General features: G+C 43.5%; 1 protein-coding gene across 1 annotated transcript in view; it reads left to right on the top strand.

Moving 5' to 3' along the window:
• Positions 1 to 23886, top strand: part of Ublcp1 (Ubiquitin-like domain-containing C-terminal domain phosphatase 1) — a 36778-nt gene extending 12892 nt beyond the window's left edge. Inside the window, exons 4-7 of the mRNA XM_065433136.2 lie at positions 1232 to 1368; positions 12321 to 12434; positions 12535 to 12665; positions 23334 to 23886. Coding sequence (XP_065289208.1) covers positions 1232 to 1368; positions 12321 to 12434; positions 12535 to 12665; positions 23334 to 23451 — 500 coding nt within the window. The 3' untranslated portion in view covers positions 23452 to 23886. The remainder of the gene's footprint in view (positions 1 to 1231; positions 1369 to 12320; positions 12435 to 12534; positions 12666 to 23333) is intronic.
• Positions 23887 to 27969: the final 4083 nt, after the last annotated feature.

Raw genomic sequence — 27969 nt, 5'->3', positions numbered from 1 at the left:
TTTAGTGTAAGTACTGAGAGTAAAAATAATCTGAAATGTACAAGATATGTATCTGGTGCCTAGTTCCCAACTTTTCTAAGTCAGATCACATGAAAAGATTTTTATGAAGGTTTGTTGGCATCAGTACTAGCCATAGTGATGCACATGCTGTGCAGGGAAGCAGTAGCTTTGCAGTTGTGAAAACTGGGAAGTGCCCATCATACTGGGAGAATTTGTTTTTACTCATTCCAGCAGATGCCTGGTTTGTTTTTTACAACATTCTATGGGCTTATGAAGCAATAGCTTCAGGTCAGCGGGCATGCAGAAATCTCCTCATACTTAATTATTGCATTCGATCAGCTTTTCTGTGCAGGCAAGGTAGTCTAGTGTGCGTTCAAGTGGCACTGTAGCCTCCACATGCTTTGTTTAGTTCCTGTACAGTGCTGTACAGTAATGTGGAGTGTTGAGCAATATTGTGCAATAATGAATAAGGGCACATGCTCAGGCAGTGTTCAAAATGCGAAAGATTAGACAGCTAATCAAGCTTCGGTTGAAGGTCGATCTGAAATCTGCTGTGTGCTCTTGTGTGAGGGAAAACTCCTTACAATGAGAAGGAATACTCATAATAATTTGTACATAAGCTGTCGAAGCGATGATGGATAAAAGCAACCCACAGGGAGTAGGAGGGGGGAGAAGGGGAATGAAGTTGCACTTGATATTAGTTGAACACAGTTATCAAAATAACATGCACTCATGAGCATTTACTGTTGTTTGAGACATCATCAACGCAGCCGTTAACATCGGATTGGAAAATTGACAACCCGAGGGAACCTTCTATGTCTTCACTGCTGCTGTGATTTAAAGATTACTTTGCCAAGTTGACTGAAGCGCAAATGTTGCAAGATGTGCTAGGAACACTGGAGGCTAGTTTCGATGATACCTCCAGGCGAAGTTTTAATTTCCAGACTCCCTGATCTGGCAAAAATTGTAGAATTTGACCAATAGTTAAAGTTCAGTCGTCATTTCAGATGTTGCTAGGAGAAGAATTACAATAGAAATGTTCCACAATGCACAGAAAAACTGTCATCAACTTGATCAATTTCTATAGGCCCAGTAACGAAAGAGTTAAGATATTCGAGAATACAGGTATATTGCTCCCTTTCTCACTTTTTTGCTGCATATGCTGTAATTATGTAAAAAATGGTGTTTCTGATAAATTTGTACATCTAAGTGCTTGTTGCATCATTTTCAGCTGCAACTAACATGAAGTGGATTGATGCCAAGCTTTGGGAGCTTGGCGTGACTCGTCACGAACAGTACAAGATTGCATTCCTCTTGGACTCTGCAGCCATGATAACCTTGCATACATCAAAATATGGTGTGATCGATGTGAGTACACTGCCAGTATATTTTTGCTGCTCAAGAGCAGCACTCAATCAGTTTATATTAGTGAAGTATTCTTTCAGTGGGGGGGGGGGGGGCTCTTTTCCCTCATTTGGTGGAAAAGAGGTTGAATATTCTTTAAAAAAAAAATTGAATGCCATACTTCCCTTTATTGAATTTTGTGCCAGTGCATCAGCATTAATTCACAAATTTCAGAATATTTTCTCATCTTTAGACTGTTTCGGTCAAGAAAAAGTACACAAAACTTTCAATGTTGAGTCTTTGGTTCCTATAGAATGCAATGTAGTACTAATTCTCTATCGATGTCATTAACTAGGCCCAAGTAGATGCTGTCAAATCTATAACATGGGACTTATTCTGCGACGATCACTTCGATAATACTATCGCCTTCGCGTGACGTAGTGCTCAGCCAGCCAATCAGTGTGCACCTGATAGAAATACTATCACCGAGGCGATGCTGCTGCCGCAAGTGATTGTAGCAGAATACACCCCCATTACGGCAAGTTGGTGCAGAAACTTGGAGCAGCCTCACCACTCGTGTCTTCTTTGCATCTTTGGGTCTTCTCGCTGTTTTTCTGGCTAGCGAAGCCTTGTCTGCCGTTACGAATGGCCGCTTTGCCATTGCTAAAGCGTAGTTTACAATTAAGCTTAATGGTCCCCTTTAGTTCCTCTCTTAAATTTGTATGGATGCTTGTGGTACTTGCTAGAATAACTTTGTATTGCAGTGACTGAACTTGGGTTGCTCTGTTAAAAAATAAGGAATTTCAAGTGTAGTAGGCAAATTGCACTTCTCCAACACCCAAAAGGTCAGTTGTACTCAGAGCAGAGGCTTGCTAAGCTGGAGAATTCACAACACCATAAGATGGGTGGCAGTGCCTCCTTGAAGTTTTCATACCATCAACTTGTGACATCATGAACGTTGAGAGCATGTCTGCTTGGGAGCCGAAAATCATCCATCAGTAAAGAAAGATTATATTACTTCCAAAATGTACCAAAGACTTAACCTAGAGCCTTATGAGAACTTTTTCTGCTCAGAAACGCAGAAATACAATGGTTGCAAACCCATGACATCGCACCGACTTACCAACGCCGTGGTTTTGGTGTAAATTTCAATACAGGGGAGCATACTTTTTTTTTTTTTAATTTGATCAACCTCCGTCTGCCTTGTATAAGTGTAAGGACAGTTCTGGAAGAATGAGCTTTACAATTCCAAAATGAGTTGGTATTGCTGTATCCGTTTAAAGGGTCCTTGAAACAGTTTTTGTAGTATGCCTAGACACAGAGGGTATCTGTGAAGGAATGCTTTCTTGCGATAATCTTGTGTCAGTACGCTGCTATGAAACAGGTATGAGCGGTTAAGCATTAGCCTCCTCTCAAGCCACGGTGTTCCCCCTCAACTTTTACATAGTGCGGCCATCGTTATGTCCCACCTCCTTCATGCGGTGACGCAAGTATTGTCTACTTCCGGTTGTCTTGAACAGAGTGTGTGTTCCCATGTCTCTTTCCCATGCAGTTGCAAGGAGCGAACCTTCACGATAAACTTCACGCAGCAAATAGAGAGGTGGCAGCACAATGTGTAATGTTCACTGGTTTGCGCTACATAAAGCAAAGAAATGCGGACCACGGCAAGCGTTGGCCATGTTGCTGGAAGCGTATTTCCAATGTACAAAATACAATGTAGCTGTTTACAGTGCTATTTTGGCTTGATAATAGCCTGATAACATGTAAATATACTCATACATTTAGAATTGTCTCTCTCATAAGATTTCTTTGTAGTCATCAGTGGTAAAAACAAGTGCTGCCACAGTTAGGCTAAAGCTGCGGCTAACTTGTTGATGTGGTGAAATGGGCCATTTATAATGTTTACTCTAGAATTAAACGAAAATAAATTAGGAGAAAGAAAAAGTCACCAGCATCAGAAATCGAACCCACATCTTTGGAGTGGGAGGAAAAGATGGCACCACTGTGGCTAAACTCGGAACTCGAAATGAAGGCTTTCTGGTAGACATTTTGACTCATCAAAAGGCACATTCAATTGCCTTCGCAACTCTATTTTCCGATCTAGACTTGGTAGGATATTTTTCTGCTTTAATTCCAAACAATTTATACACAAAACTTGGCTGTCTGACAAATGAGGAACCTGTGGTAGCCAATGAAAGCGCCTTTTTTTTTTCTTCAACACTGCAGGTGATTGCTCTGTTGATCAAGAAGGCTGGTGTTGATTGATGTGCAGTGCTCACCTCTTCCACAGTGTGCAGTTGCTGCAGTTTATTACCGGCACACATGTGCAGTACAAGGCCCCGCAGGGGCGTCTGCGTCAGCAGGCGTTTGGTGTGTTGCGACACCACGTACCCGAGTACACAAGGGTTGGATCCTCCCGCGTGTAGCCATGTGCGGTAGCCGTGTCTGGAGAAAGGGGGATCTTGGGGGTTGAGCCGATGCCGGGTGTTCGGACCTTTTAGGCCCCTCAGCAGAGGCAACACACCTCTTTGGCCTCTGCTTCACATAGACGACACGCCCGGACTGACCCACCCGGGGGTAATCGGTAGTTGCCTTTTCCTGTCTCTTTCTCTCTCCAACCTTCGTCTTTCTCTCACTTTCCATCTTTCCTGTCGCCTTCTCATTTCTTTATTACTTACGAACTTCCTGGCAGCAAGGGTTAACCTTGTGTGAGTAGCCAACCTAGGTTATGTCATATTTGGTTATAATGGCAACGTACAGCTAGCGTTTGCAGGCCCTGTTTTTGCAGGCCCTCAGCGTCCCCTTGTTGGACTCCATGGTGGGTGGCTGGCGTTGCTGCCGAAAACTGCACGTCTACACATGGCTACTTCCTTCCCTCCACTACCTGATCGCCCTCAGAAAAGAGAGCGCACCGAAGATGTTTTCAAATTTTTCGTACGCCAAGTCCACATCTTCCCTCGTTTTATGTAGTACACTCAGAAAAACCAGGCAAATCAGTGCGAACCGTCTCACCATTCCTTGTTTCAAAGTCGTTAACTGAAATTTTTGGTCCAGGATATAAGGCGTCGTGGATGGCAAGCGGTGATCTCCTCCTGGAGCTCTGCGGTCAGAAGCAGTATGAGAAACTGCCTAAACTAGTGTCATTTGGGGAACCCAAGTAATTGTAACCTCGCACCGTACTATGAATACCACCCGTGGCGTAGTTTCAGAGGATGATCTTTTGGAGTTAACTGAAGCGGAACTCTTGGAGGGCTTTAGTGAACAGAATGTGATCAATGTTAAAAGAATTAAAATGAGGCGAGATGGCAAAGAAATCCAAACCAAGCACTTGATAATTACCTTTGGTTCAAGTATCCTGCCCGAGTCAATCTAGGCAGGGTACATTAAGCTCCGTGTTAGGCCATACATGCCGAATCCCCTGAGATGTTTCAAATGCCAACGTTTCGGCCACAGTTCGCAGTGCTGCCGAGGCTGTCAAACCTGTGCGAAATGCAGTGCCCATGAACACACGTCTGAAGTTTGTGAAAACTCTCTCCACTGTGTGAACTGTGATGGGTAGCACGCCGCGTACTCGCGGTCGTGCCCATCCTGGAAAAAAAGAAAAGGAAATTGTCACAATCAAAGTCAAGGAAAACATAAGTTTCAAGGAGGCAAGCAGGCGGGTTTCATACCTGCCCAAGAACACCTTTGCCGATGTGGCCCGTCAGGGGGCAGCGCCACAACGGCTTCCGGCGGCTGTCCGACCCACAAGCAGTGAGTCGACAGTTATGCCACCTGCCCCCGCGGCGGCTGCAGCTAGCGCTGCTCTGTCACCCCAGAAGAAGGGGCCATCCACCTCCGGGCAGGTGGCCTCAAAGGCCTTGTCCAACGTGCCGAGGCCTTCATGTCAAACAAAGCGCTCAGCATGTGTCCAGCGCCTCGCAAGAGGTGATGGACACAACCACCAGCAAGACAGCGCCACCAGCGCCTAAGGAGCGGCGAGGCTCTCTCGATCGCTCCAAAAAAGACAAAACTCCAGTCACGGCACCTGCAAAGGGCCCATGAGCTAATCCTCGTCTCTTAAACACAGCACTAAACATAAGTAGCATAATGGATACACCAATACTACAATGCAATGTTAGAGGACTTCTCCATAACCTTGACGATATTAGAGAGCTCCTACACAAACATAATCCAAAGTTGCTGTGTGTTCAGGAGACACATCTAAAACGTACACAAACTTTCTTCGCCAGTACACCATCTTCCTTAATGACCGTGATGAGGCTAACACCTCGGGCGGCGGTGTAGCAATCCTTGCAGGCAAGTCTGTAGCTTGTCGCCACGTAGCCTTACAGACACCCCTCAAGGCTCTGTCAATGAGAGCGCTTCTTTTCAATAAGTTGGTAACTGTCTGTACCATATATATATGCCCAAGCTATCACCTCCAAAAAGCCGATTTCTATAACCTCATAAAACAGCTCCCAGAACCCTACATACTTGTGGGCGATTTTAATGCCCACAACATGTTATGGGGAGACGCGCGTTGCGACGCAAGAGGCTGACCATTGAAAACTTTATTCTGATCTCTAGTGCCTGCCTGTTAAATAAAAAGGAACGAACATATTACAGCATTCAACACAATTCATATTCATCCATAGACCTAGCAATAGGCTCCGCTTCCCTTCTCCCTCATCTGGAATGGAATGTGATGAATAATCCATTTGGAAGTGACCACTTCCCTATAACTTTAAACTCAATAATGCAGCATGAAAACCCTCCTCGTGTTCCGATTTGGAAATTAGCATCGGCTGACTGGGAGCATTTTAAAGAGACTACTCATTTATCAGCCGATTTTATAAACAACTTTAGTATAGATGATGCTGTCGCGTATTTTACCGTGTTTATTTGTGATGCTGCTGAAAAGTTTATCCCGCAAACGAATGGTGGTTCACCTAAAAGGCGTGTTCCCTGGTGGAATGATGACTGTAGAAATGTGCGAAAGAGGCAGAATAAGGCATGGGGAATATAGTGCAGATCGCTGAATACAGAAAATCTAATTGAATTTAAACACATAAAATCCCAGGGAAGACGGATACGACATCAGGCAAAGAGAGAAAGCTGGGCGAGGTTCCTTTCAGGTATAACTTCGTACATGCAGGAGGCGAAAGTTCGGAATGGCATAATGAAGGTGAAAGGGCGGCAAATAAATCCGTTTTTCTGGTGAACGATCAAGGGAATACCCTAGAAGAACAGGCAGACACCCTAGGGGATCACTTTGAGCATGTGTCAAGCTCAATTCACGACTCAAGTACAGACAAATAGAAAAACGTAGGGCATTTGAGCGGAAATCCTCGCAAAACGCTCCATACAACCGTCCTTTCTGCATTGCCGAGCTGAGAGCTGCCTTGATCGTATGCAACAGCTCTGCACCGGGACCTGATAGAATAATGTAAGACATGATTAAGAACGTACACACTGACACAGAACTGTCACTACTTGCACTTTTTAACACTATTTGGGCTACTGGATATCTTCCACCTGCATGGAAAGAAGCGATCGTGGTCCACGTTTCTAAGCAAGGTAAAGATCCTTCGTCACCAGCAAGCTACTGCTCGATAGCTCTCACGAGTTGCCTTTGTAAGCTGTTTGAGAAAATGATTAACTGCCGACTCATACATATCCTTGAAATAAACAAAATATTTGATCCCTACCAGTGTGACTTCAGAGAGGGTCAGTCCACAACTGACCATCTTGTGCGCATTGAGGGGAATATTCGTGACGCGTTTGTACACAAACAGTTTTTCTTATCGATATTCCACAATATGGAGAAGGCGTACAACACAACGTGGTGATACGGGATCTTGCGAGACTTGTCGGGAATGGGCATCCGTGGCAATAAGCTAAACCTGATAGAAAGTTATCTGTCCAATCGTACCTTCCGCGTGAAAGTCTGGAATGTACCCTTACGTCCATTTATACAGGAAACTGGTGTACCCCAGGGAGGTGTGCTCAGCTGCACACTCTTTATAGTTAAAATGAACACACTCCACGCTTCATTACCACCAGCTATATTTTATCCCGTCTACATAGATGACATACAAATAGGTTTTAAATTCTGTAACCTTGCAGTGTGCGAAAGGCAAGTACAGCAGGGATTGAACAAGATATCTAAGTGGGCAGACGAAAATGGGTTTAAAATCAACCGCCACAAAAGTTCATGTCTTCTCTTTACAAGAAAGAGAGGCCTGGTTTCAGACCCGTGCATGGAACTGTGTGGACAAGAAATACCTGTCAACAAAGAACACAAATTTTTAGGTATAATACTTGACTGTAAGCTTACTTTTATCCCACACATAAAACATCTCAAAGCTAAATGTCTAAAAACAGTGAACTTACTCAAAATGCTATCACACAAAACATGGGGTAGCGACAGGAAGTGTATAATGAATATTTATAAGAGCTTCATTCAATCACGGTTAGACTATGGCGCCATGGTATACAACTCTGCCGCCCCGCGCGCACTAAAGATGCTGGATCCTGTCCACCACCTGGGTATCCGTCTGGCCATAAGCGTATTCAGAACTAGCCCCATTGAAAGCTTATGTGTAGAATCGAATGAGTGGTCACTCAATCTGCAGAGATCTTACACCAGCTTTACATATTTCTTTAAAGTGCACTGTAATCCTGAACATCCGTGTTGTGAAACTATTAACAATTCGACATGTACTGCACTTTTCCGTAATCAACTTTCTGTGAGACAGCCTTTCTTGCTCCGTGTGAGTAAGCTTAGCGTGGAAATGGATGTCCCACTCTTCGAACAATGCTTAATGCCTCCAGCGAAGCAGCTACCGCCTTGGGATAGGCAGGTGATAGAATGTGATATATCTTTTATAAGAGTTACAAAATACGCACCAGAGCTCGTAACACGAATGCATTTCCATGAACTCCAATTGAAGTACTGCTGTTCGGAATTCTACACCGATGCGTCAAAATCGCATGTTGGTGTGTCTTATGCGGCCGTTGAACCCTCTTTCTCTGAAGCAGGTGTACTGACCCCCATACAAGCATCTTTACTGCAGAAGCCTACGCAGTACTGTCTACGGTAAAACACATAAAGAAGTTAAAACTAGAGAAAGCGAGAATATTCGTGGACTCATTAAGTGTTGTAAAAGCACTGATGTCCTTAAGAAAACACAAAAATCCTCATTTTATTCAGCTTTACTCGTATTTGTGCAATATTTATTCAGCTCATAGACATGTAATAATGTGCTGGGTTTCTGTCCATAGATGCATCGAGGGTAATGTGATGGCAGACCAAATGGCCACATCAATTACATCGCAAGCTATCAACCCTACCACTGCTATTCCTACCACAGATCTCAAGCCTTTTTTGCGAACTAAACTGCGAAGCCACTGGCAACACTCATGAGACAGCGAAATAAATAATAAGCTCCTTCTGATTAAGCCAAAGTTAGGTTTCTGGCCCTCTGTTAGTAAATCATGAAGAATTGACATCCTATTCTGTCGACTCAGAATAGGACACACATATGGTACTCACAATTTTCTATTCACTGGCAATGAACCTCCAATCTGTGGTAGATGTGGTGAGAGGCTCACCGTCCTCCATGTCTTCATGTAGTGTCGGAAAGCCAAAAGAGAAAGAAGGAAACATTTCCTCTAGCATACCGCTATTGTCTCTAGCATATCCTGCTATGTTTATTGGTAAAGAACCCCTTTTTTCCACCAAAGCTGCACTAGGTTTCTTGAAAGATGAGGTCTTGCATGTTATTAGCCCAAGGGTTTCGTAGCGCATCCTCTCTCCAGATGATGCTGCTGTGATAGTAGCCCTTGTAAAGCGCGCGCCTTCAGGTCCTTGCGTTTCAAGGGCTCTGTTAGGCAGTAGTGCTTTTAAGAATTTTTAGCCTGTGACCAGTTTTAGCGTATTGCAATTCTTTCACAATGTATCTTTCGCGTCCTTGGCACGCTTCATAGTCATTGTCATAATCCTATTACTTATATTCTACCGTTTTTTAGACCCCTTTACAGCCCTGTCACATCCTTTGTTCATAATTTATAGCTTCGCATTGAACACATTCACATTGGCCTGGCGCTCTTTGGTCATACTTGGTCCTTGCGCCTCAGAACACTATACTCATCGTCATCATCATGTGCAGTACAAGGCAAGCTACTACAGCGCTGGTGCCATTTATATTACTGCCTCCAAAGAACACGTCGCTGCATCTGTTTTATTTGAGAGCCTTTCTGCGCCCCATCATATGCTGTCGCCACAGCTGTAGCAGACAACACCTGTTCTCAGGTGGAAGTGGCCCATCGGTGTCATGAAACATGTACAGTCTACGCTCATTACAGTGGACCTGCGTACAACAGACTCGTATATATTGAACCGTATTTCAGCCTTAGTTTGTCCTACCTATTTTATTATTGCAACGAAGTTCACCTTTAACGAACTGCACTACAACGGACTATGAGCTACAATGGACAAAATTAGCAGCAGTTTTTGTCAAAATCGGGCGTATAAAACGGACTTTTGCCGTGCCGACGTGGGCCGACAACTGACTTGCGAGGGTCTGCCGATGATCGCGGCTCAATATCTCGCGCAGGAGAAAGAAAACGCGTCGTATTCTTTCGCGCATGAGGCAAGAGGGAGGAGAAAGCAAGAGAGTTTTACCTCAGTGGCTGCTGCCGCTGCTTACGGCGCGACCGCGGTATCTTGAAAGCGATCTGCGATGTGGACAAAGTGCACTTAGCACCGGTAGCTTCGTATGCACTGTGCTTTCGACGTTTAGTTCGCATTGAAGTGAGAGACAGCACGAAGGTCAATTTGATTGCTGCTGCTGCACCCTAAACTTGCTTAATTTGCTATCACAATAGATGCTTCGCCTTTTGGGCGAAACTGTGACTTTTTTATTTGTTTTTTACTTTGAACGTTCATCACTCACTCTTTGCAATAATGTTGTTAGACATCGTGACAAAAGTTTCGGAAGTGAGGCGTTTCAGATATTGCGGACTTTGGATAAAATGGACATTTTTTTATCAGATTGTCAGGGTCGTAACGAGAGTTGACTGTATATTTATTGTATTTGCGTACTTATATCTTAGGGCATGCAAATTTCTATGCGTACATATGCTTTTAAAGATAAGCTTCATGAAGTGACACATTTCTAGCATTCTCGATGTTGTTGTGTGGGTAGTTAATGAATCACTTTGAAATCATCACTCACCACTTTACATAGCATGGTGAGGGCAGCTGAAAATGCAGGGGAGCGATGCCGATGTGATTGGTAGCGATGCACATTTTTAAAACTGTGTGATAAGTTACACGCTTTACACGGAACGCTTAAATCTGTCTCCTAATGATCAGAAGGATACTGACTCTACATTTGTACACAATCATCAAAATTGTTTCAGGGTGCCTTTAAGAGCTACCTTGTAGCTCTTTGTTAGCATACTCGTTACCACAAAACTTCTTGCTTTAAAAGCACACTAAAGAGCAATATTTGATTTAGTCTGGCAAATAATTTTTTTGAATAAGTGATTTGCACTTATTTGGCAGAAAGTGAGGTTATTAATGGAGAAAATTAGGGAAAAGGTTTCTCGTTTTGAATTTTGCACCCAAGCCACAGTGCCATTACGTTATTCACAGTTTTTTAAATTTTTGCTTTTATTCATTTATTCATAATACCTTACAGGCACATTGGAAGGCATTGAGGTTTGGAAGGCATTGGCGTTTCTACAGAACAGAAATACTGTTTGCATCAAATAAAAAAATTGCAAATGTTACTAGAAAAGTTCAGTGGAACATCATCATACAAAGTTATGAAGGAGTTTATTCAGGTTATCACAAAAAGTTTCGAGGTTTGACATGAATGCTATGTGGTCCAGAAGATTGTTCCAATATGCAATAACTTGAGGGAGTGATGGTGAGTTAAATGCCTGGGTTTGACCACATGTGCATCCAAACTGAGCATGTTGTGAAGGTGTCGTGACATGCGCACAGGTGCATGGATCAGCAGACAGTGAGATTTATTGATATAAATATACCTGTGAAATAGACATGGAAGCGCAATCATGCTTCGAGTTTCCAATAATTGAATTGAGATGTCTCTTTTTTATTCGGGTAATGCTAGAAAGATGGTTGTACTTACGCGAGATGAATCCGGCTGCTCTATGTTGAAGAGCTTCCAACATGCTGATAAGGTATCCCAGATATGGTGACCATCTGAATGAAATTAATTCTAGTTGCATATCTTCCCAGGAGCCTGTGCTTGTGCTCATCCTGGGAAGCAGTGCTGCGATAGACCCTGTATTGTGAAACCGTACCGCTGTGTTTCGCTGATACGTGCTGTTGCTATTGGTAGAGTGTACATCACCATTGCCTCTGAGAAAAACATTAAGCTGAAGCATTCTGTCAGTGGGAAAAGGACTTGCATTATGTGTGTCTGTGTGTGTTTTGTAAATGTGTGTTTGAAATGCATGCGATGTGGTGCACAACACTTCCTGGAAGTCGTAGGTTCTCATAGGTTGACGAATCTCCAGCCTTTACCCTCTTGACATTACCTGGAGGACCCTGTTGTCATCACAATGCACTGAGAGGCACCGGAAAGGCCAGGAGAGGAGCACGGGGTTGCTTTTTGAATTTGTGGTGTCCCCGCATCGTGTAGCCCTGCCGTGTACGGCAAAGATGATTGTCATGGCATTCTGTACTCGTGGCACATGTTCATTTGAAATGTGTAAAAAAATCTTGGAGGTTCACTAGGGGCCCTTTAATGTATTTTTCATAAAGTATAGGCCTTGTACAGTGTTTCAAAGAATTTTAATATCTTTTTGCATGAGCATAACATAATGCATGACTGAGCAGGATGAAATGACTAAAATCTGCCTTGTTGCAAGTTTGTAATACATTTATTGTTTTCTTTTGTGCAGTTGGGGGCTTCTGCACACTATGAGCATTTAGCATCATAAATGCTGTGTTTCAGATCAAACCACTGGCACTGATATGGGGCCTTGTTCCAGTCTACCGTCCTGAGAACACCGTCATGATTGACGACATTCGCAGAAATTTTCTCATGAACCCACAGTCCGGTCTGAGGGTAAGCTAATATTACCATGTATTATTTTAAATAAATTCTGCTGCTCTATCTTCATACCTTTCATTCTCACGCCTGTTGAACGATAATTCTGTCCTGCTAGGTGAAGCCATTCCGGAATGCACATCGTCATCGATCTACTGACCGTGAGCTACTACGACTGGCTCGGTACCTGAAAGACATAGCCTGCTCAGTTGATGACTTCACAGAACTGAATCACCGCAACTGGGAAACGTGAGCTTCAGTTGTTCTTCCTACCCTGGTTAGCCCTGGCCCTCATGTCAGTAACAATTGAAGTACTGGTAATGTGAATATCAGGATTGTTTACATACACTGGGGGGGGGGGGGGGTCATGTGCACACGCACACACACAAACAGTTTGCAGTGTAGTGTCAGAGCCTGATTAAAATGTAGCTGCGGTTAAACGTTTACAAGTATGCAAAAAGCTGTCGTGTCATTTAACAGAGAAGGAAAGGTGCATGTCCACTTCACTGTTTTAACCCTTTCAGGGTCAATGATGTATATATACGGCGCCGCGAACAAGTCCAAAATGGTCGATGCCATATATTTATGGCGCCGTCTGTACGTATAAAAAGTGCGCCAATTTCCTAATTTTTTTTTCTTTCCTGGAATGTGCTGCCACTATGCGAGAATACAGGGAATTTTTTTCTTGTGTCTCCCTCTCTCACTTTTTGTTAGATGGTTTCTTTGCTCCGGCACGTCTTATACTACCGCTTGCACATTGGCGCGCGTGTGGGTGGGCGGTGGTTAGTTTGGGTTTTGTTCTGCGGGCAGTTTTGGCTTTTTGCGCTCATAATACTGATGGCTGTCTCGTTACTAATTGCTCAAAGCGCAACTGCCTGTTATCGCTCGTTTATTGCTCACAGAGGTGCTTATATGAAGGATGGCGCCGTGCATGTGTTTCCTTTTCACTTTTTTTTTTTTGAGACTCGCGAAAACTAATTGCCTCTGGTTGGCAATCAGATAAAGATTAGCGGAAGTTTGTCACATGTCTTGTTTTTTGACAGGCACACAACCACACAGTTTTCTTGAGTGTGCTCTCCTTCGCAGTTCGATTACACTGTGGACGTAAATATTAGTGTAAGAGCAGGAACATTTAAGACTTGGGAAATGATTTAATGTGCAAATTTTGTAAGCCTTGAACTATGTGTATTACAATGCATCATATCTATAATTCTTATGTTTATTTCCTTTTCTTTATTGTTGTTATTCATGAATAAACAGTACATATATACCAACGCAAAATATTTTTTTCTCACTTTGCGGTCACCCTAGAAAAATTACTGTAAATTTTTTTTCGAAATAGGTCCCTCTGAAGAATTTAAATCTGCAATAAAGAAAAGACCCTGGGTGGTCACATATGGCGAAAAAAATCGACCCTAAAAAGGTTAAAAGAATAGAGGCAAATTCCACTGTAGAATCACTCTGAAGAACTGCATTGGCATCTCAACTCCTGTGTCTTTAAACTGGTTAAGATGATGAACATGATGTGCACGTCAGATGTTTAGCTTCCATCATAAAGCTTTCTTTTTATGCGAAGCATACTAGCCGCACAACCACGCTCTTCCTTGCTGCGCCGCGCAAGGCCGCGTAGCTACATAGCCGGGTCTCAGCTCGTGCGCCCGCCGGCGCGTGACCGTGACGTCACGTGCCGGCGCAGCGCCCCTAGCGGGAGGAGCGGGAGTCAGGTGGTGGCTGTGGCCGCGCGCGACCGCGCGAGTTGGGGCCCAGCTTTTCCTCCGGCTGTCGTGACGTCACGTCACATGGTTAAATGGTGGCTGCCCGGCCGCGCCCAAGGGCTGAACTGAGTGATTGCAATATGCAACGCATAACAACTAAAATAAAGGCTAGTATGCTTCGCATCCTGGGCTTAACCTTAGCTAAGCCACAGCCATTTTTTTTTTATGGCGTCCCAGCCTGTGCACAATTTTTTTACCTGAGTGTGTGTTTTTAAAGGGGCCCTGAACCTCTCTTTATCGAAGTCGAGAAATGCATTTGAAGTCAAATTAGACTATTTCAGAAGTACTTTGCCACAAAAAGTTCTTCAATGTATTCAGCAGAAGCAGAATTATTGGCATTCAAACATACCATTCACGGTGCTTCTGCTCCTTCTTCAATGATTTGCACTGTGAAGGCTATGGCAGAGCGGGGTGCGCCCACAACACTCTGCCTACTGAACGTCACCATGGCACGGAGTTCAAATTTGATTTTGGATGTTCACATGGATGCCACTATTTCCAAATTTGGCGCCTAAAATGTGTTAAACGCGATTGACATCAGCGAGCCGCGATGCGCTCACCTGTGGACTTGTTGCGGCACCCCACTGAGATCGCGGTATCTTCGTTACGTAGCAGACCGCACCTACATGCAACTGCAGCGTTTGCTTTGTGCACGACAGGGCTAGAGTGTGCACTAGCGCTCATATGCTTCTCTCTACCTGTACTACGTGGTGCAGACCAGTCATTGTCCTGCACCAGCTTGACTGACGGATAGTAGCCACTTCCAACTTGCGCATTTTGAAGCTGATAACGACGTCAAGTCTGCCAAGGCATCTAACCAGGAGCAGCCAGAAGTGAGCGTGCACCGGCAGGTGTACGTGTGGTCTAAGTTTTACAGGGTTCGAGGTTAGTTAATTGTTCGTAACTAGTCGAAACTAGCGAGGCCAGATAGCTACGACACCGATGAGCAGGGTGGCCAAAGTTTAATTCCTGCGTGGGTGGCCGCTACTGAGCATGAACAGACGATAGTTGGCTTCTTCTGGAAGTACTGTATGTAATTATTATCGAAATTCGAAAGCATATTTTAACTTACTTCAGCATGTTTATGAAATGGTGTCTACAGATACACACAGTAACAGTAGGAAGAAGCACATTGATCCAAACACCTTTCTTGATTGATGTCAGTTATCGGACAATATCAGCCGTGTTTGGGAATCTGCCATATTCCGAAATAAAGCGTCCAGAAAAGCGTGAGGAGCAGGCTTCTGTTGAAAAGAGCATTTGAGAGAAAGGTGACTTCGTGCTCTGCTTGCAAGATCCACACGCTACACACGACTGTAAAACTTGGCTATGATGTTCACAGCAGCGTGTGCTATCCGCTGACTGGGTTTTTTTGCCAAGCCCGAGGGGTGGTTCAGGGCCCCTTTAAGGAATTCTATTGTCTAAGCTTTCACGTTACTACGATAGAAACTGCTTGATAGCCATTGGCCCCTCTTAATGTGTTTTCTCAGTCATTGACCACTGATAAGTCATGCTGGATGTTCCTGTAGTGAAGCAAATCTTTCCTTTGTTGTGCCAGCTAATGCACTGAAAAATATTTATGTAGGCGAAAGTTCTCATTGCATCAAAAACCTCTGGTTGCTCAAAAATGTTGTGGGCCACTGGCTATTCACTGTGCTACTCGCATCAAATTGCCTTATCCTATATTTATTGTGCCACATCTGTTACCAGACAAATTTTTGCAGGAAAAGGCATGTAAATTAAACGGCTACTTCTGCTCAAAAAACTTACCATGAAGGATAAAAAAATACGGACCTGAGCATGCAGCCTAGCTACTTGTGGATTTTAGTGTTTAGCTCCTTCAAGCATCAAATATATTTTAACAAGTGCAACCATTTTCGCACCAAAAGCACCACACTCTGTAAGCACCCCATGTGACCTGGTGCCTGCTGTGCCTCCGAGCAGAGGAATTTGGCAATGACCTTCAAAGCAAGAGCAATATGCCCAGTGCCGAAAGCATTGAATATTCAGCTCTGCTTACTTCTGTCACCAGAAATTAGCTTTGTTGAAGGCTTTTGGTTCCTCAATATTCACGTAGTTGCAGTGATATTAGAAATAACTTGCATCTGCTAGTATGACTGTGCGATTCATAGTGACCCTTGTGGCCCAGCTGACTAGTTTGACTCTCCACAAGAACGCCCATGGAATTAGACTTGCATATGAAGTACATGCAACCAATCAAATGATGCTTTAATTTTTTTTTAACTTTCGTACATACTACAGCAGTATCTCCTGTACTTGTTGGCTACCTAAAGCTGCAGAGCTTCTTTGCTGATATCAGGCCTGCCAATGGCAAACGGCAGAAATCAGTTTGCCTCGAACTAAAGGAAGCTGTTAGCTGTGACCCCTCTTCTGAACCATGCCAGAATGCACAATGATTCTGGCAACTGATGTGACTGTGTCTAGAAAATTCTCGATTGTTTTGCAGGGAATAGAATTACACTGCTATGTTGAAACTACATTTCAGAATCCTAGGTTGAGCATTGTGCCTTGCGCAAAACAATTTTGAACCCCATATATATTGGACTACTTAACCCTTCCAATACTACAGGAAATGGCCCAGGCAGCCATGCTTCCAATGCAAGGATTCAAGCAGCCCTTAGAAAAGAGAGGCCATATATACAATGCCACTAACATTGAAAAGTGCTGCCATGTAGTATTGAGTACTGGAACTTGAAGCAAGCAGGATATACTTGTCATTGGTTCACACTTCGAAGTATTTTTATGCTTGTCATTGGCTATATTATTCATATAAATTTCTGTGATGACAATACTTGTCAACAACAGAGAAACAGTCAAGCAAGAGATGTAAGTCATCCTTAGATACAGGATAACAGACATATTGCTTTTGCTGCCAACAGTGCTTTATTAAGTAGGAAAATAGTGTCAATATTGAATTACTGGTGTCAACATTTGCCCACATGAATATAAACTCATCTAGAGTTTCCCCTCCAGTAACAGGCTCTGAAGCAATGCGACTCTTGTTGTGCTCTGTCCTGAGGAAAGATGATTAGAAGTAACCCCCCTCCCCCCCTTTTTTTTTGACAGCTACCACTCTGGTGGTGTCCTGTGATGCACATACCCTTCTTTTATTTTTTTGATGTTTTTTGGCCTAATCATAGATCTCATGAAAGCAGATATCCTTTTAACACACATTTATACAAGTTATTTTATACACAGCTTGCACCTTTCCACAAGGCATGGCTCTTTTTTATTTACACAGGCAGTGCAATAATCTGTGTTTGTGTATCTGTCAAATGCATCATATTCACCCTTGCTTAACATGCTTTTAACACTGAATTGCACTCATTTTAAGGCCTAAATTATTTTAATGTTGCTGTTGCATGTACAAGAGTCATCCAGAAAACAAAGGCCGTTTAGTTATACAAAATGAAGAACACAATATTTATTGGAAAAAACAGTTCTGTTTACATACATGAAGCTTCCTTCACTTCTCTACGTAATCGCCTCCTACATTTAAATATCTGTCGTATCTAGTCACGAGTTTCTGAACTCCTCTGTTATACTCTTCTGCCGCCAGTTTATTAAGATAGGTGGTCATTGCATTCCCCTACACTTCATCACTTTGAAAACATTTACCGCCTGGAAACTCTTTCAGCTAAGGGAAAAGGTGGAAATTGCTAGGATTAAGGTCCAGACTATAGGGTGCATGATCAAAAATTTTCCATCCGAACTGATCCAGCAATTCTTGAGTTGCAGCAGCAGTGTGAGGGCTGGTATTGTTGTGAACAAGCACAATTCCTACAGAAAGCATTCCTTGCCTGCTGTTTTGGATGGCTTGCCGTAGTTGTATTAGTCTCAAAATAATGATTTTCATTGATCGTAGTGCCTTTTGACACGTAATCCACCAAAACAACACCTTTACGATCCCAAAAGACGGTTGCCATGACCTTTTGTGTTGAGTGAGTCTGTTTGAATTTTCTCGTTTTTTTTTGGGGGGGGGGGGGTGATGAGGGATGATGTCACTCAAGTGATTGCCGCTTGCTCTCCGGGGTGATGGGAGACACCCAGGCCTCATGACCAGTTACAATCCAATCAAGAAAGGCATCTCCATCAGTGTGATATCGGTTCGAGAATATCAATGCTGAGCCCATTTTCTGAGTTTTGTGTTGGTCTCTCAGTTGCTGCGGGACCCATCTGGCACAAATTTTGTTGTAGCCGAGATGCTGCAACACAATTTTACCAAGCAAAGAACGACAAATGTTCGAACACAATGTGTGATTCGTTGAGAGTTGCGTGCCTGTCTTGCAAGATTCTGTTCACAACAGTCTTCAGGTCTTCTTTGATGAGTGAGGAGCGTTCAGGTTGAGTTTCCTCATGCACATCACACAGTTCAGTTATGCAGTTCATTTTGACCATTATACGAACTGCACAAGGGCGACTTCTTACTACCTCCACTCAGTGTTATGAAAGTACAGCTGTTATGGAAGCCAGTTGACCCTGAAAAGGGGAACGTATGTATGTAACAGAATGTTTTTTTTTACAATAACTATTGTTTATTTCATTTTGTGTAACTGAATAGTCTTTATTTTCTGGATGACCCTCATATGCTGGTCATGAAGAAACATATTTATCTTCAAAGAAGAAAGATTTCTATTGAGGATGTATATATTACCCAGGAGTCACTGATACCCGCCGTGGTTGCTCAGTGGCTATGGTGTTGGGCTGCTGAGCACGAGGTGGCGGGATCGAATCCCGGCCACGGCGGCCGCATTTCGATGGGGGCGAAATGCGAAAACACCCGTGTATTTAGATTTAGGTGCACGTTAAAGAACCCCAGGTGGTCGAAATTTCCGGAGTCCCCCACTACGGCGTGCCTCATAATCAGAAAGTGGTTTTGGCACGTAAAACCCCAAATAATAAATAATAAAGGAGTCACTGATGCTGTTACAAAAGCATCTTGACGCTGTTAGAACTAGTTGAAAAAAATATTCGTTACATTCTGCTGGCTTAAGGTCCAAGCACAGAAGGGATAAAATACAAAAAGAAATCAGCAAAACAATAATATGTAACATGTTTGAAATTCAACCAAAGCCTAGTGACATGCTAAAATGTGCATTCTAAACAATTCCAGTCAATAATTGTGCATGAAATAAAAAATTAACAAAGTTCTCTTAATGTGGCTGTTTTAGTTAGTTAAATCTGTCTGCTTGGCAAAATATGGAGTCAAGGTACAGTGACAGTGGTGTCAAGTATGTCTGGTTACAAGGGGTGCTGCTTACGGGGAAGTGTCAAGGACCAGCATTTGGCTAATTAGTTGGCAGAGAAATTCAAAGCATCATTTTTTTTCTTAACACTAAGACAAGGAACATCATTAAAGTCCATTAGTTTGAATGGATAGACAGATGTAGAGACTTTGTACAAGGCATAAAGATGGGGCACATTAAAAGCAGCAGGACTACACACTGTCTCTTGCTGTGTCCCATCTTTGCGTTGTTTACACACATGTAGTTATGCACCAACCAGCCCAAATGCATACCAAGTACAGTGAAAGTTCGTTAGTTTGAACTTCAGTAATTCGAATTTATGGATAATTCGAACTGCACGATTTGGTCCGGCCAAGCTCCACAGAAGTCTATGTATAAAAAAGTCCGTTCATTCGAACGCGAGAAGGTTCCCTCACGGATAATTCGAACTACGCTCGCCTGGCACACGGCCAGAGAAACGCGCCTACTGCCTACACACAAGGCTGTATTGCCTCCGAAACGGAGAGAACGGCGAGAGGAGGCAAAATCGGAAAAAAATCTAACCGACGCGGGGTCAGCCAGAAGGCAGCGGCGGCTGCCGCCTCTCAGTTCTACGTAACCTCCGAGACTTCTTGCCCGTTGCGAATCTTGGAGGCTTTGCAAATCTTGTACAGTTGTTAATGTTGTGCGGAGATGGCACGGCAAGCTCCAAAACACAGCGAATCAAGTACGTCGCAGATGCGCTTGCAATCAAGAACCAACGAATCAGGGCCTTCGCCACCGTCACATGTTCAGCGTCTTTGTCTCGGCAGTCTTCATCGGTTGTGCACTTCTGTTTTCAGCTTAGGAGGTATCGGCCGTCGCGATTCATTGTGATGGTGTTAAGCCTCGGCTAACGTTCGTTTCGGTGGACATCGGTGGTGTGGCACAGTCGGACCCAGAGCTTCGACTTGAAGATGGCGTGTGCCCGCGGCATACGCCATCACTTTCTGACACGCCAAATTTCTGACATGCCCTACTGCTTCCAAATCGCAGTGTACTGTTGCCCTCCTTCACTTTCGTTAGTTTGAACTTTTGTTAATTCGAACTGAAGCGGCTTCCCCTTGCGGTTCGAATTAACAAGCTTTTACTGTATAGAAAATTCATTGTACACAAACCGGACAGCCTGACTGAATCTAAGACTCTATAAACCAAAACTCACCGTTGTTAAGTAGTGGCTGTCAATTCTGTATGAAAGTGTCCAGGGCTGGAAATAACAGGCTATAATAAATCACTATAAATATACTGCAGTATCTTTCATTTCAGAAATGTATGCGACCTCCAATGTCAGTTTTCATTTATTTAGTAATAAAAATATGGAGCACACTAAGATTTGCTGGATAATGCTTTGTAGAAAGCATAAGTACACTTTCTTTTTCTCTGGCATCTATATCATTATGTATCAGTGCTTCTTGTTGCCAGCATTTTGGCTGATTTTATATTCAGCAACACCTATGGAAGCAGGTTGCCAAGAGGTAAAAAAAGAAAACAACATGCATTATGGGACAGCATAAGGCTAGGATATTCTAGCTGAATATTAAGAGAGAAGGATGTTCTAGGGATGCTTGAGCTGAATAATAAAAGGGGGCATCTGGGAAGGGCATGCAGTGTTCAGAACAGGCACGTGGTTCTCTATTAGAATAACAGAATGGATACCATGAGAAGAGAAATGCATATGGTCGGAGTAGGGAAACAGGTGGAGTGATAAAATGAGAAAATTCCCAAGTGTATAGGGTGGGTACAAGTGGTGTTGGACAAATCGACTTAGAGAACATAGGAAGGGGCACTTGTCTTCTGTTGGTTTAGTTAGGTTGGTGAGGTGAGGCTCCATCACTGATCAGTTCATGTGTGCCTTGTCCTGCACATTTAAATCGCTGTATTTAAATCTGTTGCAGCTACTTTCCCTGTTTCTGAGATCTGCAAAGCGGTGCCTGTTGTGAGCATTAATAGCTAGAATGTCAGCTGCGCTAGGGATTTACTTCCCACCAAAATGCACATTATTTTAAACACTGCAGTTTACAGTAGTTCTACTGAGACTGGTTAGGGACTGTCACGAAGTGATACAGCTAGGAATTTTTGGACACGACTGCGAGAAAAACTTGGAGGATGCTTAAGAGTGGAACGCGATAGCATTAAAAGATCCCCACTGGTTCTTGCGCTTCCCGGCAACTGCAGCTTATGTAACTATAATGTTTACTGGGAAACGCTGGCAGCGAACGCTATGCACGAAGCTGAGCTTTCTGGTAGAAACGTTGCTGCTTGCGTGGGCCGATCCTGGAGGTAGTGCGCAGCTGCATAAAAAAAATTACATCATTTCCAGGTTTCTGTTATTGTTTCACGCTTTTGAAATTTAAATGAGAAGATTTAACATAAACGGCATACACTATCGGTGTTTTGTTACATTTCATTTGTTTGTGGGCTGTCTTTCTCAAGGTTTAGAGAAATAACTTTGTCAAGAATGTAAGACAAGGTATGAGCAACTTAGTGATAGAATGGTGTTGCAATATAACGCACATATACCGCATGTCATATAGCAAGGTGTGGCATATACATATACCTAAATACATATATACGGAAATTTTTACTCATGGACAACTCTGCCAGCGCTGACCCCGGATTTTCTGCGACACAGGGCCCTTAATGCTATTGCATTAAAATGCATCACTTCGGAATGAAATATATGAGAAGCCTGTTAAAAAAGCTGGTGCTGTTTTGCATGACTAAAACTGAACAAATTTCAGCCTCGTGCCAACGTTGCACCAGGTGTACTTGTATTTTTCTGACCCTGGCAAAGATAAGTGACCTTGTTCAAATTGCAGACATTTCTAAGACGTTTGCATTTTTTTTTTCATTTTCCGATAATGCACACATTACAAAAAAGACAAAGGGTTCACAGGGCGGCATAGACTTGAATTCATCAAGAGTGGGCAAGTGAGGGATGATTCAGCCTGGAGCCAACATTTCACCAAGAAGCCTTCTCTTTGTCTTGGCAACAACAGGTTTATATAGCTCATTCCCCCTGCAAAGGGCAAGTAGAATAAGTGGGTGGAAAAGAGTAAAGCAAAGGCTGGGTAAGAAAACTGGAAATGTTCAAAAGAGTTGTGCTAGTTAGTGGAAAATGGAAAGAGAAGGGGGGGAGAGGTCAAGTGTAAGCAGGCATTGTCCATCCAGTTTAGTTTTCACAGGAAACAGGAAGTAAGCAGGATAGGCTGTGGACAGTTTAAAAAGTTTAAAAAGAGAACTGAGTAGGTTCCATACCGACTTATGCTCTTTGACCATGGGAAAGGAGTGAGCTATATAATCAAGTTCAGAGAAAGCATTTGTTGCCCTAACAAATGTTCACTTCAGACTGAAGCTTCACTTGTGAAAACCAGCAAATGAAAACCATATTGACACGTGTACTTATCTTTATCGGGCAACCATGTTTCGCCGCTTAACAACTGTAATCGCAGAGCGAGGGACGCGCCTGCATGTATCCGATGTTTCTGGAAAGTTATCGACGCTTCTATCCGCGTGTCTGTTGTCGCCAAACCTTGTGTTATCAGATTTCATCGCGTGACACGAATGGTGTAGAACTTTGTGGAAGACACGCGGGTCCCATCAGTTAATCTGGAACATTCGACGACTGATCTATAAAAGCTGACGCGCTTGACCCGCTGATCAGATTTCCGACGATCGCCGACCGTGTTCGCCGCTATCGTTGTGCTATAAGTGTAGCCTGTTTTTGTGGGCACAGGTTCGCCCAATAAAAGCTAGTTTTGTATTCCACCGTATTCTTGCTTTCTTCACCGTCACTACCCCGTGACAATATTGATTGAGCATGCATGTTCACAAAGTCACTGTTCTTACATTTGCAGCTACATGCCAAAGACACTGCGGTCATCTGAAGCAGAGCCAGCTGAACCAACACTGCCTACAGTGGTGAAATCTGAAGCTCCTGCATCCGATGACGGGAATGATGAACCAAAAGCATGAACCATATTGTGTGAAGGAATTGTGCATTGAACAATGTTGTTTTCATTTCTTTTCATTGATGAACTACTTGCAGGTGCATGAGTAGCTTGTTCTGGTGAGCAGAGTCCTGGTGTGAAATTATTGAAAGCTTCAATCTCATATGTTGCATTTATAATCATGTGCATCCCCTGCAGACCTCAACAGTGAAGTTTTGTTCAATACCATTCCACGGTGTGCAGTTATGTGGAGTAATACTGTGATTGCTCGTTGAGGTTGCAGTGTGTGTTTGTGTGTGAACATGTGCTTGTGTGGTTCATTTGCAGTGAGCACTAGGTGTGCTCTTTGCAAATGCATTTAACCTTCTGAAAGCCATTTTAGCTGTTTCTTATGCTCCAAAGGCAATGGGTGCCCAACACAAGTAAGTGTGGAAATAAAGTTTTTTTTTTCTTTTTTGCAGTTCTGTTTTTTTCTTGAGTTAGATCTAAAGCTAATGGGATAAAGGCTGCTGATGTGTTGCCATGGTCTTGTAGTGTTGTGACTACCTTAGACATTGGCTTGGAATTTCTGAGTATGTAACTTTAGAGTTAAATAGCCTTGGTTTGAAGTACTAAAACTTAAACTTTAAGTATGGGGCAATGTACAATTCAGAGAAGAGTGCATTATGGTGAATAATGTCAGCATTACATGGTCAAACCTGTTTGGTAAAGGAACCACTTGATTGAAGGCAGTTGCATGACCTCAGATAAGGTGATTCTAGAGTGAAACATGCAATGCTGTTTTTTTTTTTATTAAACACCTAGTGGGAAAAATATAGAAAAACATCCTGCTGAAATGCTTTCAATTTGCACAAATGGGGTATATAAGCTGTCCAAAAGTTCGTTTCTGCTTGGAGACATACCGTGCATAGCAAATTGGCTATGACTGCATGACATGGGTGGTAATTCCATAGATGAACCTAGAGGCTGACTTGTTGCTTTTTACATTAGTTTTGCCCAGCATGTTGTAAAGTATAGGTTGTAAAAATACCACAATTCCTCCGCCCTCCCTCTGTGTTTTTACTGAAGAAGATATTGTAGATAAACCTACTTGAATCACACCTATTATATAATGCATATGTGATGTAATGCCAGCAGTAGACCAGACATGACCATTTATTGACGCTACTTAGCATGATCATGTACAGGTGGGTTAACTGTTACAGGGAACACGCGAGCGCGTGGCCCATGCTCCGCGCAGCACCGTGTAAGGGAAGTGGGAACTTCGCCTCTAAAGACTGTAACGCGATAGCATTCATTCAAAGATCCCCGACTGCTTCTCACACTTCCCTGCAACTGCAACTTATGTAACCGTAATTTTTTCCTGGAAACGCTGGCGGCGAACGCTATGTACCAAGGCGAGCTTTGTGGTTCTTTGTTTCAAGGAACCGAGCAGGCCTAAGACATACCTCAAACGGCAGCTGGAAAACGCTGCTGCGTCAAGAGGGGTTTGTGTTTGAGTTTACGCGTAACAGAAATGTTTTCTCGCATATTCGAATTAAAATCCGATGCTATCATGTCAGTAGGTTGTGTGTAAGTCGTACTTTACGAATTTTCTGACGCATTTTACTTTGAGAAATTCAGTAACGCCTGTGCGCCACGCGGAGGGCCTGCGTGGATTGGGATGCGAGGTTCGAGATGATTTTCTCAGCCGGTGACGCCGGCGCCGACGCCGCATTTTCTGCGCTACGGGGCCCGTAACGCTATCGAGTTAACACACTTCTACTGTAGTGGCGTAGTATGCGAATAAGCAGCTGCGGATGTTTCGGAGAACTGCATTTTTGGACACGCAAATAACGGCGCTATGCTGCGTCTCGTGCGGGCATTCCGCGGACGGAAACACATTCACAACGCCGTTGGTAACTGCAAATTCTTCTGTATTTGCTTCTATACGTTTGTGTCACTCCCTTATCATTTTGGAAGAGCGATACTTTCAAATGGCTATATGCTTGTCCACGTTTCCTGATTCGCCAACGGTAGCTTTACACGGCGTTTCGTGTCTTCCAGCAACTCGACAGACTGAGCGCGTCGTAGCCAGACATCACTGAAACGTCCCGTGCTTAACAGTGCCGAAAAACTGCGGTGTGACTCGTTTCGTTGAGTCAATCGCCACGTTCTATCCACGAAGTGAATCTATTTCGATCTGTCGTGCCATATTTATAACGTCCGAACGCGAAGCTTCCTTCAGAAAAACAGTGCTTCATGTCGCCCATAACGTGCCTAAAGCACGATCATTTCTATGTTCTTAGTATCCAGATGGCTGGCAACTCAAGTGCAACTTTGGTCCTTTAGATCGCGTACATCTCAGCCGCGGCTCGAGACGTGTGGTCGCCCAGCCGCGCGCAGGCGAAGCGATGGGGGGGCAGCAGACGACGCGCGGCATGTGCTTGGTTTTCGCCGTTTCCCGTACATGGCGCTGCTCCGAGCATTGTTCCACAGTGATTGATTTATTGAATAACATTGATTCACAGAGGAGGATTCATGATTCATAGGTGTTCATGGTTTGTCACAGTCAGTATTTTTTATTCATTGTACACCAAAACGTCTAATAAGCTAACTTTATAAACTTGCCTAATCGACGAGATGTCAATGAAAATTTGTGAAGGATGTTCAAACAGGAGCTAACTAGATTTAATGCAACCCACGATTTTCATTAACCAATATCCTTTTCCATCAGCGAGATAATTAACGTTAGCTAGTTAAACTTATTAAATTATTAGTAGCTTGTGCACAACGACATACATTGGGTGCTGTTCGCGTAAATGCCGTGGTTATGTTTTTTTTTTTTTTCCTTGGCCACATTTAGTTGGCACGTCTGGTACGTAACTTAATAGTTGTTTCCGAGGAACGCATGTACGTCTCCTTATTCGAGCATATGTCATTTTTTTTTTCCTTTAGTGAACTTTCCTCCGCCTTGCGAGCTTCCGCAGAACTGATTCGCCGCAACCTCGTAGTGTTCTTGATTGGTCTGTATTTCATTCATGTTGGTCCGTACCTAGCATGCTCCAAACGCGTATCTTCTGCTCCCAAACGGAACAATTCCTGCTCCAAACCTGCTCCAATGTACTAAATCTGCTGTTGTTAGAGCTGCTCCAAAACTCCCTTGGCCGCTTCCCTCCCGGGTAAGGCTAATATTATACATATTGCCATTACTTTTCTATGACTGCGCTTAGGAGAGTTTTGATGACACTACAGCGTTAGATAATGTAATGCCATCGCGGCATATCTCAGCACACATCGCCACCAGCAAACCAGAGAAAGCCCTGCACAGTTGTACTCGTAATTATTCGTGGATGGAAGGAAACAGACTGACATTTTTTTGTATCTTAACGACAACGTCTATACTTTTTTTTCAAATGTTTCTATTAGTGACATGGATGCATAATTTTCATCAACTGGTGTTTTGCCCCGTTAGATGTGGCCGCTCTTCTATCGCATGGCCATAATTGATGTCGCTGCTCATTTGTTTGGAACCGCATTGACCACAAGACCGCGAGAGCTTAAGGCCGTCCTGGCCCTCGTGCTAAACAGAACCGCTCGAGACTCGAATAGAGTCACAACCAGGCACGTACCCAGGATTTTTTTTCGGGGGGGGCCCACCACCTCCATCATCATCATCATCAGCCTGTTTTATGTCCACTGCAGGACGAAGGCCTCTCCCTGCGATCTCCAATTAACCCTGTCCTGCACCAACCGATTCCAACTAGCGCCCGCGAATTTCCTAATTTCATCGCTCCACCTAGCGTTTTGTCGTCCTCGATTGCGTTTCCCTTCTCTTGGTACCCATTCTGTAACCCTAATGGTCCAACGGTTATCTAACCGGCGCATTACATGACCTGCCCAGCTACAGTTTTTTCCTCTTTATGTCAATTAGAAGATCGTCTATACCCGTTCGCTCTCTGATCCAAACCACTCTCTTCCTCTCTTAAGGTTATGCCTGGCAATCTTCGTTCGATCGCTCTTTGCGCGGTCCTTAACTTGCTCTCAAGTCTCTGCCCCATATGTCAGCACTGGCAAAATGCACTGATTGCACACCTTACTTTTCAATCATAATGGAAAGCTTCCAGTCAGGAGCTGGCAATGTCTACCGTATGCGATCCAACCTATTTTTATTCTTCTGTGAATTTCCTTCCTATGATAAGGGTTCCCTGTGATTAATTGACCTATAGGTAAACATACTCCTTCACAGTCTCTAGTGGTCGACTGGCGATCCTGATCTCTTGTTCCTTTGCCCGGCTATTTATCATTATCTTCATCTTCTGCATATTAATATTCAACCCCACTCTTACACTCTCTCTGTTAAGGTCTCCAATCATTTGTTGTAACTCGTCTGCATTGTTGTTGAATAGAACAATATCATCGGCAAACCGAAGATTGCTGAGATATTTGCCGTCGATCTTTACTCCTAAGCCTTCCCAGTTTAATAGCTTGAATTCTTCTAAGCACGCAATGAATAACTTTGGAGAAATTGTGTCTCCCTGTCTGACCCCTTTCTCTATAGGTA

The sequence above is a fragment of the Dermacentor albipictus genome, chromosome 1, assembly GCF_038994185.2.
Source record: "Dermacentor albipictus isolate Rhodes 1998 colony chromosome 1, USDA_Dalb.pri_finalv2, whole genome shotgun sequence".
Classification (NCBI taxonomy): Eukaryota; Metazoa; Arthropoda; class Arachnida; order Ixodida; family Ixodidae; genus Dermacentor; species Dermacentor albipictus.
The sequence above is the reverse complement of the archived record's forward strand: the minus strand, read 5'-3'. Positions and strand labels throughout refer to the sequence as shown.